This window comes from Gambusia affinis, linkage group LG13, assembly GCF_019740435.1.
Source record: "Gambusia affinis linkage group LG13, SWU_Gaff_1.0, whole genome shotgun sequence".
NCBI lineage: Eukaryota > Metazoa > Chordata > Actinopteri > Cyprinodontiformes > Poeciliidae > Gambusia > Gambusia affinis.
This window is the reverse complement of record NC_057880.1, coordinates 13,169,040-13,180,971: the sequence shown is the minus strand read 5'-3', so window position 1 is coordinate 13,180,971 and position 11,932 is coordinate 13,169,040. Positions and strand designations below refer to the sequence as shown.

Genomic DNA, 11,932 nt, shown 5'->3' with positions numbered 1-11,932 from the left:
CATGGTGCATTCAGGTGAACTGGTGCTCTAGACCAGACTATGCATGTTTAGGTGACTCCAATATGAGTACTAGTATATTAGAATCAATGTTTTATTCATAGCAAAAAAAAACAAAACAAAAAAAAACAAATCGACCTTGTCTAAGTAAACATTGCTTCGACATAGTCAAATATCATTAAAACTCAATTAAGTTCTCTAACAGTCACTTTTACAATGCTATAGAATTACAGATTGTTTTAATAAAAGTTAAACAGTCTTTATCTAATTTCTACATTGTTGTTTTAGTTGTATTTATAATAACACAATGATGTGACAAAATATAATATTACGTAAAGAGATATGCACATGATAAGATATGTTTACTGTCTGTGAAGTTATTATACTTTCTTCTTTACCTTGTATGTTTTAATTTTTTTCTTAGTAGGGTTTTTATGTCCTTGTTCTTTCTAAACTGTGACTGCCCAGTACCTAGAATGTAAACACGAGTGACGAGAAAAAACACTAAAATTGATACCATTAAATTGAAATAATTATGAGGAATAAAATGCTTTGAAATATTTCTCAACTGGGCAAAAATAAATATGTTGTTTAAAGAAAAAGAAAAAAAATGACAGTTGTTCAATAACTGAAAATAATTGTCAAAAGTATTTATTGTGCTACATTCCACACTAGAATCACATTTGTGCAACAGACTTCACTTCATGTCTCAGTGCGACACTTACACTACGATGTCAAACAATTTATTCCAAATATAAATAAGATACTTTAGACAAAGAAAAATATATGCATCTTTTGCAGTGTTACTCTCTCAAATAAATGTGCATAATTTTAAGTATTCAAGTGCAAGTACTCTCATAAAATTACTGCATGTTGTTACCAGCAACTAGTCACAAAGTACTCAAGGTTTTTTTTGCAGGTGTAACTCATCATAACATATATTGCAGTCTGGCATCTTTCCTGCTATGAGTTTCTTACATTACTTAGCAATGCTGAAGCATTTATGCCGCGGTTGTATACTGAATAAAGCTTATCTACATAAAGCTTTATTTTTATGACTAAAAAGTCAGTCAGTGAATTCAAGATGGCATTAATTTAGTATTCTGCCATCATAAACTCTTTGTAAAACAGTCAGTAGATCGATCAGCTAACATGAAATAGCTGATCGATTTTCATAGTTACAACGGATTAACTGTACAATTTAACCCAAGTGGGAGGTTCTTCTACGATGTATCAACTTAAACTGCCCTTTGCAGTAAGTCAACACCAGCAGCCAAATATAAGCCCAGCTCTGACACTGGGTCACAGCATCGACATGTTTCTGGCACACGTTTTCTGGCACACGTTTTAAAAAAAAAAATGTAGCAGCGCAGCATGAATGTTTGTCTCCACATTCAGTCCGAAGAGAGAAGTTCAGCAATTGCAATGTGCTGTATGACACATGGATTTCTATTTGTACAATATAATATAACAAAACAAATGCTTACATGTTTCTCTCACTTGAGGTCAAACTACCAGAGATGGCATATTTAATAAGACGTATATACTGCAAGTAGTTTTCTGCAAAATATGCTTTTGTGTGTACAGGCATCAGCAGAAGTCCAGTTATTGTTTTTCAAAGGCAGTGTAATCAATCAATATACTGAGAGAGCCAGCGAAAACCGTCTCCGTAACCTTGTCTCTTCAGGACGCTACACATGAACACCTCCATCGGCCTCAAATTCATCTCCTTCAGTGAGACTTTACCCTGAAAATAGAGAGAGAACATATAGGCGTTGAATTCTTGGCTCATGCAGTCCAGCTTCATCATGCATGGACAAGTAATAAGAAGTATCCCGTGTCCTTCACCTTTCCAGTTGTTTGTCCATGCAGACCAAACACTCCTCTGAGTGCATCCTCGCTGATGGCTTCTGGACGGTCGATCTTATTCCCCAGGATGAGAACCGGGATGTTAGCGATGGTTTCATCTGTTAACAGCGCCTATTCCCAACAAGCGTCAGATGAACACATAAGCACTCACAGTCACAGAAATAGCCAGCTGTGTGGATTAAGCGGGTCACGTCTTTGGTGAAGAACTCACATCCAGCTCTGTTTTAGCCTCTGCTAGACGTTCATGATCAGCACAATCCACCATGAAGACGATCCCGTTTATTGCTGGGAAGTAATTCTTCCAGATCCTTCGAGCTGTGAGGGCATTTCAGGATTAAATGTGGCATCTTGCGAATGCATCAGTTCATCTTTCTTTGAAACGAAATCTTCGCTTCAGCACCATATTCTGCACTCTCACCTTGCGTGTGACCGCCGAGGTCGAATGTGGTGAACGTCATTCCGGCTATGGTCAGCTCCTCAGATGCTGAGAGGAGAGAGGAGAGGAGGCGCAACGTTTTCAAGAGGGATGAAACCATAAAACACAGGGCGGACTGCATAACGTTAGTTTCGCTGTATATACTTGGGTATAGTGTTGGCATGTGCTGTCCCAGCCTGTCATCTCTGAGCATCTGCAGAAGGGTTGTTTTTCCAGCATTGTCCAGTCCGAGGAAAATCAGCTTCCCGCTCTTCTTGTACAACCCTAACAAGAGAAAGAACGTGTGAAACAGATTTTTTTTTTAAATGTGCAGCTCCTGCTCCAAACGATATGAAGACTGGTGAGTTACCAGAGGATCAGGAGGAGCTGTTATAACATTCTTTTTTTTTTTTTAGCATAATAACATTTCTACATAATGTATTTGAAGAAAATTGTCAAAAAATGCTGAAGTAAAAACTTAAAAACACACTTTTTCTAACTGAAAAAAAACAATAAAATGCTTACATACACAAACTCAACATTGCCATGAATCCCTTAATATCGGATTTTTGACTCGTCGAGCTGTTTTGTTTTGTCAGGGTGAAATGATGATAGAAAAAAAAAAAACTTGGATTATTGTTAACAAATTAAATCTTTATTTCATTAAAATTTGGTTGATGATTCAGGAAAGCAGGAAGGAATGGATTCAGGCGTTCAGAGACACACACTCTTTCTTGGGCTGCGGTTGCCACTAAGCATGTCTTCTATTGATTAGGAGTGGATGCTTTTCAGTGACACAGCTGTTGTTGCACTGTGCACGCATTCTGTGGTTTTAAACTCAAACTAAAAGCAAATGAGAGCTAGATATCCATAATGTATCTGATCATTTTCCTTATTGCAGTCACTTTGTCCAATACTGCAGTGGCAAAGGATTGCTTAGATAATACCTCAGGTGAACCACATCAACTTTGGTGCACTTTCACCGTTCTTCACACCTTATGAATTGTTATTAGCAATTTAGTGATTAGTCATTATTAGCGATAAGTTATTTATTTAAATAGTTATTAGTGATGTCGATCAGAAAACTGAATGTATAAAAATAAGAACATTATGATGACGTGAAAGTAAAAGTACAGTGAGGCAAAATAGTCGATATTGTAATTGCAATATTTAGAACTTATTTTCAGTGTAAAGGGTTTCTATAACCATGCGAACCAAACAAATGTATAAATATAATGCCAAATATCATTTAGTTGGCCATAAAAGTGCAAATCAGAGGGGGAAAAAAACAACTGAGATACAGACACATTGTGAGAATATTAGAGTAGAAACTTTATGCTCTTAGGCCCACTTTAAGCTTTAGTCTCCAGAATGTGTCACTTTATCTAGGAATAGTCAAGATTAAAAAAAAAAGAAGCACAAAACACAGTACTTCTTGGATGCATGCATGTAAACACGCTTAAATAGATCAGGATCAAGTAGTCGAAAAGAAACAGAGACAGTATTTCTGTATAATACTATACCTAATAACTGCAGGACACTGCTGAAGCTCTTGTAGATCCAGTCAAATATAAAAGACATCTCTGTTCACAATCTAAAATAAAGATAACTGTCATGGAATACAAGATAAGACACACCATTATACTTTCACAAAAGTAACAGAGTCATTTCTGTGGATTTCAATTTGGTTTGGAATTCAAGACCAGAATTTAATATTTTGCAATTTAAGAGACCTTGTTGTATTATGGAGCCCAGCACTGAGACTCGCTGGGAATTGTTATTTCTGGCCCTGGATTAACCCACTGGTATGCATAAGCTCTGAGTAATCACTTTCAAAGTTTTAAAACGTGAAAGAAAAGCAGCCAAGTGCTTGTTCAAGGAGCGGTCTTTCTTTCTCTCTCTCCGCGGCACTGATCTTCCTATGACTATTTTTATAAGTTTGGAGAAAGACATTTGATCTGGACAGTGTCCCCTGCCTCTGCTTCATGGACACACCAGCACCTGTCACTCTGGTAGCTCAATGTTCTTGTTGAATAGAGACTTTCGGTGTGTGGAGGCTTCCAGAAATCACCCAGCTGTTGATTATTGAAGCTGGGACACCAGTGAACAACAAAACCTACACTTTAAACACGATATTTATGTACATCCTCCAAAGATTAACAGTGAAATAGAATTCCTGCTTAAAGCCTAAAATAGTGGCTCCCTTTAAAAAGAAGTGCCATAGCTTTTTTTTTATTATTATTAAAAACGCCAGAGCTTACGAGTTTTGTTAATTTCTCAATAACTACTGTGTCTGTCGGTTTGTAGCTGTCAGTAAATAAACAATCTAACTGGAAAACACGAGTGGGCAGTGATGCTAAAAGGCCGAAATAAATCTATATTTTCTGTCCGGAGAAATAATCAAAAAGAAAAATCTCAACAGAAAATGTGGAAGCTAAATTTCTCCCATTATTATTGAGCCTTACCTTGGTCTAGCGAAGTTGTGAAACCCCGGCGTCCGTTAGATTTGGTCCAGAAAGTGCGCTTCTATACAGCAATATATGGTCACCGATGATGACGTCATGATGCATTCAAATACATCTCGTACACTTTAAAAAAAAAAAAAACATATTTCAGACACTCCGTATTTTTAAACTATCAAACCAAAAGCGTTATTTGCCTAGTTAAAAATATGTTAGAAATACAGGTAAATCTCAAATTTGTATATAAGTGAAAATTTTATTTATCTCACTACGTAACCAGAGAAACTATTAATTGCACAAGACTGATGATAATTTCGAGCCTTTTTTTCTGTTGTGACTTTCTGCTTACAGCCAGTGAAAATATGACACTTAAGATAAGAATATCCAATAAGGACAATAAGACATATCTAAAAAGAGCCACATGGGGTTAATAGAAAGTATGTCATTTTCTCTATTACAATCAATTTTTGAAAACAGCTTAGGAGCATTTATGAAACTTCATTTTAACAACCTTTAAGATATTTATATTTAGAAATAGGGAATATTTAGTACGGAGTTCATAATCATTGCACAACAGTCAGCTGTTATTTGATTATGAAAAATTATAATTATGTTCAAGCCAGAGGGAAATGTTTGGTATTAACTTTTTATGTCTGTCAATACAGTGTTACACACACAAAAAAAACTCTCCTCCAAATAATAATCTACACAAGTAAAATACGTGAGGGACAATGGACATTTAGTGGTAGGACTGCAAATGAGTATTTCAGAAATTTATAAAAGCAAATCTTTTTCCACTTTAGTGTTATTATTCATTTATTAACACACACTCAGTACATTAAGCAGATAGGCTTTATTAAAGCATGTCAGCATCATACAGCATTACACAGTTCTATGAGGCACATTGTCAGTACATCATCAGACAGCACATCTCCACAGAGATCTTTGTTTAAATTAAGAAAAAAGTTGGTTTTCATGACATGATGAAATCTTTTGAGTCAGTATCTAACCACTAGCACTCCATCTACAGATAGACAAAGGTCCTACACCCAACTTCCCAGCATTCCCACTGGAGACAAATTTAAATTCATCTTTTAGTAAAACTGTCAGATTATCATTTTTGTTCGTGAAACCAGTCAGCTCCAGGATCACTTCCTCTCATAGTAGAACCATTTATCGACTGCAAATGTAAAAAAAACAAAAAAACAAAAAACAAAACAACATATCAATAATATTCAACAGGAATTTAAAACAATCTTTCAATTAGAGACAGGAGTAGTTACAAATCTCTACCTGATGGTGGGATAGGGTCTCCTTTTCCACAGGGACATGTCTGAAATCGTAGAGAAATGATAAATTATGAGTCCCTGTGTTGAAACTTCTGCTGTGTTGCAATTTGGAAGGAGGAGAGAGAAATCTTACGTCACCAACAGCAGCTTTGGCCTCGTCTGCTGAGCAACAGTACGGACTGTCACCAGATGAGACACACGTGTTTTTGCTGTTCGTGAGACAATGTTAGAACACAGAGTTAGGCCTGTCGCAATAAACAATAAATCAATTAATCGTACAATAAATTAATACTATCGACCTCATTTTAATTATCGGCATTATCGTCTCTTCCGGCCTTTTTCTCTTTCTGTTGATGACACTGAATGAAAAAAGGCTCTCCACTGACCCTCCCTTCCTCATTTCCTTAGTATAATGTCCAGCTCACACTACATGATCTTAGAACTGTCGGCCGATTGTCGGCCCATTTTCAAAACCTGAGAGACCACACACTAGCCGACAGAAATCTTAGGTATAACAGTTCAATCGGGTTCGATCGTGCCGTGTGGTGTCCAACAATAGGCACCAAATAATGGCTACAAGTCCAGTTAACTAATCTGAAGGCATTAATCAATGCTTTACTATAATCTACCTGCAATTAATGTGGTTCTAGTGTCAGCATAGCGTCCTGACTGAATGAAAATCATTAGAACCTATTTATGTCACGTTAACAAAGAAGAGCTGAAAAGTTACCGGGTTTTAACACACCACACACTACAGGATGATCGGTTACAAAATCACAAGCGACAATCTTAGAACGACCAACGTTCTAAGATTGTCGTAAGGGGAAAATCGGGGCAAAAAATCGTGTAGTGTGAACTACTGCATCAGGTAGTCGGATGTGCCCATCGTCTCTATTTAAATCTCATGATTACTGAAGGGCAATATAGTATATAGACTTCATAATCTGCACTCTTTTGGTTGAATGCAATGCTGTACTTGGGCTTTATGTTTTTTAATTTTTATTCAAGTACATTTTTGTTAATGGAGACTGGGAACCCATTTTATTTTTGTTTTTGGTTGTTTTGTTTATTTTGTTTATCAGCTCCAGTGTTAAGCGTTCTTTTGAAAATAAAGTGTATCTATCTTTGACAGGAAATCGCATGCATTATTACGTCATTTCCATTAAATCAGTGTAAAAAGGTCTTCAAACAACATTATTGTTTATCGCAATAATTTTTGAGACAATTAATCGCTCAGCAAAATTTGTTATCGTCACAAGCCTACACAGAGTTTACATTTTTAATGAATGTGAATCTATCACATTCAGCTGCTTAAAACTGAAATCAATACAGCAACTGAACTGCAGTGTTTACCAGTTTAGTTCACCAGCTTTAGTCTGCTGGCCAATGAGGGCTTTCCAGAAGTTGTGAGTGCTCTTGATCACTTCAATGGCAAAGTCCTAAAACAGAAAAGAGAAATCATCAATGTGGGAGCTAAGCATCCAGACAAACCTCAAGCTAACTTCATATTAAAATATTACAGTGGTTAGAAGTTAAATGTGAAACCTTCACTACTAAATGTTTGATTGGTACGATTGATGGATCAATACATGCTACTTATAGGCAGTGAGTTAGGTGATACAGTCTGGAAATACAAATATGCTTCTGTGTTCTTAATTTCTTTTCCCATCCTTATCTAAAACAGAAAAATATTTAAGATTCAAACTTTTTCAGGCTATGTAGGAACTCCTGAATGTTGCTAAAAACCTTTTTTTTTTAATCCCAGTAGAACATGAAGATACCTAGAAGGAAAATGATAAACCCTGATTAACAACTTCTATTTAGTCAAAATACCTTATGAACAGCTGAAATAAAGATCAATGAGGTGTGTTGGCATGAGCAACCTTGTCCTTGAACTCCTCGTGGAAAGCAAAGCGGTTCTCTGGTTTCCCATCTGGCACTTTGTACCTCCTGAACCAGTCCACCGTGGCCTCCAGATAACCAGGTTTCAGGCGCTGGACATCGCTGATGTCTGAACATTGACAGGGACGGTGTAGCAATCAAGATTTAGCTGATTCAGGAGAACAGTTACATTAAAAAAAAAAAAAAAAGAGGAGAAAACTTACTGTTGAAGTCCTTGGCTTCGGGGTCCTCTACATTGATCGCAATCACTTTCCAATCAGTTTCTCCCTCATCAATCATGGCCAAGATACCGAGCACCTTCACCTTGATGACCTCTCCTCGGGTGCACACCTTCATGAGGAAGTTTTCGGGTTGTCAATCATTTATAAAATGCCCCAGGGATATGTACACACAACAAAAAAAACAGACATTAAAGTGAAAGATGTACCCTGCTTCCAATTTCACAGACATCAATGGGATCGTTGTCGCCGCAGCAGCCAGTGTCTCCATCCTTATGGGCAGGATCCTCCCATGTCTGAAACACCATAACGAAACTTATGACCACTTAATGTTTACATGGAGATAATATCTAATGCACACAACAAAATACTAACAGAGCACACAGACCTGAGGGATTGCTCCGTAGTTCCATATGTAGCCTTTGTGAGGAAAAACATTAGCCACGTAGCGCAACTTCCCCTTCTTCACGTCCTGCTTTATTGGATTTAGGATGTCTTTTGTAGCAATCTGGAAAACAAAAAAAATCAGACATTTTAAAATTAGAGATGTAATTGTCTGTTAAAAAATATGTCATTTATGTTGCTAAAAATAAAAATAGGTAGGCATGATGTTGCAACAGTTAGTAATAATTACAACCAGAATTTCAGGTTCAGCTTCCGTTATCAGATGAATCTGATGAGTATGGAGCCACTGCTGCCACTAACTTTCATTTTGTTTTCTTTATCACATAAAATAGTCATGATCCAGCCCTTATTCCTGTCCTCTAGAGCTAAACAATAATCCGATTCACCACCGTTATCACACTATCGGTGTGTGCAATTTGAAAAGCAAAGGACTTCTTAGATTCAATATTTAGATGTATACCGTATTGTATTGTAAATGATTGATCAAAAATGGACTTTGATCGATCCATTTTGTGGACCGATCAATTTATTTGGCCAGCTGGATGAACTCCTGATCCTCCTTAAAGTCCACAGAAGATGTACGTTCTTAGTGCCTGAGATGCTGAAGTTCAAGAGTAATATTGCAGTGATTTTTCTCAGTTGCGGTGAGATTGCCTTACTGCAATCTCAATTCTTATCACATTGCAACAGACGTCAGAGCGCTGAGCCTTGGTCTACTACAAGTTTCTTTTTGTAAAAGACGCGTCCTCTCTACTATCTCCACGTAACTCCTTAATATAAGGGATTACTGCAAGGTAGATAACGCATCATCATTACTAGATAACCAAATCAGACTTTATGTAATTGGGCATGAATCAGGCAGGACAGTGATTTAGGAGGTGGACCAGGTTGTCTAGTTAGGAGCCTAGAGATAACATTCCTTGCGACTTGGTCCTGTCTAGATAAATTGCCTTGAAACATCAGAACATTTTTGTACGCGAACAAAGCAGAAGAAAATTGCTAGATATAAACAGCTCATATCTGTGCAACACGTCAATAAATGCATTTACTTTCCGCAAATTGGTGTTTAGAGTGGTGCAAGAACTTTAACATCTTAATACAAACCTGATAAGGTGTTGATAAGAGCTCACTAAACTCTTACAGAAGATGTTTCTTGTGCACTTTAACCCCCATGATAATAACTTTAGGTTTTTTTTATAACAATAAACATTTTCTTTATGCAAACATTGGTGTTTGATCTATTTCTGTGATACAGAAGAATCTAGGCCTGTTATAGTTTGATAAACTAAGGCATAATAATAAGACAGTCTCTTACCTCCATCTTTGCATTTGTCCATCTGGGTACTTCAACAACCATGTGGAAGATATTCTAAGAGAGGAAAGAAAACATTCACTTTCAATTACACCTTATGCATTAAAAATATTAAGCTAAATTAACTGTTTTGTAATATTACAATTGTTCAACTGCAGCCATAAGAGATATTGACATAGCCCAGGGAAAGCAAAGAGTAAAGGGTGCAGCTTTCTAAACAGACTATGACCTTGATATTTTGCAAAGGTTTATCCAAAGCAGTTGTGTGCTGGTACAGATGAGCCACAGAAATGCGTTTACTGCAGCAATATTGCTATAACCGAACCACTGTCTGGCCTTACATTGTGCATAAAAGTGTAAATATACACATTTATTTGTCCAAAGGCTGAAATTGCTCCCTTACCTGGCTTTCGTCAGCATATATTGGTATGTCATGGAATGGGGAGATGTACTTTCCTTCCGCATTTTCTGTTTAGTAGTCAGATTGAACACTAATTAACACAGCAGGTAAGTAAACAAACAAATCTGAAACATTTTAAGTCAGCAGGCAGGTGTTGCACACAAAGAAATTACACATAATGTCCCTAACTTTTACTTTCACTTCAACACCTCAGAGTATTGTGTGGGTTACTTAAAAAGTACCAACTGCTTACTATTTATTAGGTTTTTAAAAACCTATCTTATACCAGAAATTATTTAAGTTTGGGCACAAAATTGGCGTTTAACCATTCGTCTACCAGAAAATACAAAGAGCTGCTTGTCTCAAAGATTACATTTATCAATGCCCTTATTATATACAGAGAAAAATGCCCCACCCCTTTAGGTTTCTATGTGACGTGTTAAAACACCTTGGGAGGTTTCCAGAAATAAAGTTCAATTTGCGGTGTTCTTATACAGAACAACGTCTGAGAAATATATACATGACGTAAAGAAGCATCGCTAAATTGTATTGACTTTGTAAAAACAAAAAAAAAACAAAAAATAGATCTGAAAAGGGAAAATGGAATGACTCAAAAGTCGCCCTGCAAGAAATAAAAAATAGAATCCCTACATTTCTGTAGCTTCCCCTAAACTAAATCCTACGAGAATAAATGAATTACTGACACGTGGGAGATTGCGGCTGGCCTGCGGTGTCAACAGAGTCCTCAAAGTGACAAGCAAAGATAAAAGTCTGCTATTTTTACTCATTGTTTACTTACTAAAGAACAAGCGGTAGCTGAGAGAGTTCGCGTTTCCCCTCTCCTCGACTGTGAAGCTCATGTTTGAATTGTGGGTTTCTGAAGTTGTCTGCTTACGGATGGAGGATGGCGGCGGAAGAACACGGTAGTCCCCGGTTGGTAGCAACTTGAGCCATTGCGCATGCGTCCGCAGTTATCGTTTATGCTGCCTTCAGGAGCTGTCGGAAATCTTTGATGATGGCGATAATGAAAGTTTTGCTTCGAACGTGTTGAAATAGTTTTGACAAAATAAACGCAAAATAAACATTATAATAATATTTATAGTAAGAACAAGAATAAATAAATAAATAAATAGGCACATTTGTTTGAAGATCATTTTGGGAGAACCATACATGCATTTAATCTCATCCCATCTGTACAACCACGTCCCATTATGTATATAGCATATAAGCGTATTCCTCTCACAAATATTACAGAATTTACAGCAAATATTGGTTTGTAATACACAAGAAACACTACTTCACAGACCTAACCGATTACTTGGCTAGAAAACACTTAAAATGTGTGTTGAATGATAAAAGAAATAGGTACAAACAGACTGAAGTATTTTATTGATTGTGTGGTTTTTGTGCAGCGTCATCTCAGCTGGAACTGGTGGTGTCCTGTTAAAATAAAACAAACAAATGGATAATGTAAGTATTGTGACTGCTTGGAATGCACTGGAATGTTTTGAAGGCTTTGTGCAGATGTGGCTTACCTCAGTCTCTTCCTCTGCAGGGTGTTCAAGCTAAAAGGTTCAGCGGGGGCCTGAGCACCTTTTAAAGGTTCCGAAAGGGAGCAATGCAGATGGAAGGGGGGAGCAATAAAACTATGCACTTTATATTT

The 11,932-nt window shown here is 36.9% G+C and overlaps 2 protein-coding genes across 3 annotated transcripts; both read right to left on the bottom strand.

Annotated features, from left to right (window-relative positions):
• Positions 1-1,071: 1,071 nt before the first annotated feature.
• On the bottom strand, positions 1,072-5,042 carry sar1ab (secretion associated, Ras related GTPase 1Ab). 2 transcript variants are annotated; one of them, XM_044137406.1, is made up of 7 exons: positions 4,747-5,042; positions 3,805-3,890; positions 2,447-2,566; positions 2,285-2,350; positions 2,078-2,181; positions 1,846-1,977; positions 1,072-1,744 (listed from the first exon to the last, which is right to left on the bottom strand). In XM_044137406.1, exons 2-7 carry the CDS (start codon positions 3,860-3,862, stop codon positions 1,628-1,630), a joined length of 597 nt encoding a protein of 198 aa, XP_043993341.1. In that variant the 5' UTR covers positions 3,863-3,890; positions 4,747-5,042; the 3' UTR covers positions 1,072-1,627. The 2 variants fall into 2 exon arrangements, with proteins under 2 accessions (XP_043993341.1, XP_043993339.1); XM_044137404.1 differs by having other exon boundaries at positions 3,805-3,875; positions 4,747-5,038.
• A 535-nt stretch (positions 5,043-5,577) lies between these two features.
• Positions 5,578-11,222, bottom strand: ppa1b (inorganic pyrophosphatase 1b). Its single transcript, XM_044137403.1, has 11 exons — positions 11,069-11,222; positions 10,273-10,337; positions 9,873-9,926; positions 8,541-8,660; positions 8,362-8,448; positions 8,138-8,264; positions 7,916-8,043; positions 7,386-7,471; positions 6,166-6,241; positions 6,037-6,076; positions 5,578-5,923 (listed from the first exon to the last, which is right to left on the bottom strand). The coding sequence occupies exons 1-11, from the start codon at positions 11,127-11,129 to the stop codon at positions 5,892-5,894; spliced, it is 876 nt and encodes a 291-aa protein (XP_043993338.1). The 5' UTR covers positions 11,130-11,222; the 3' UTR covers positions 5,578-5,891.
• Positions 11,223-11,932: the final 710 nt, after the last annotated feature.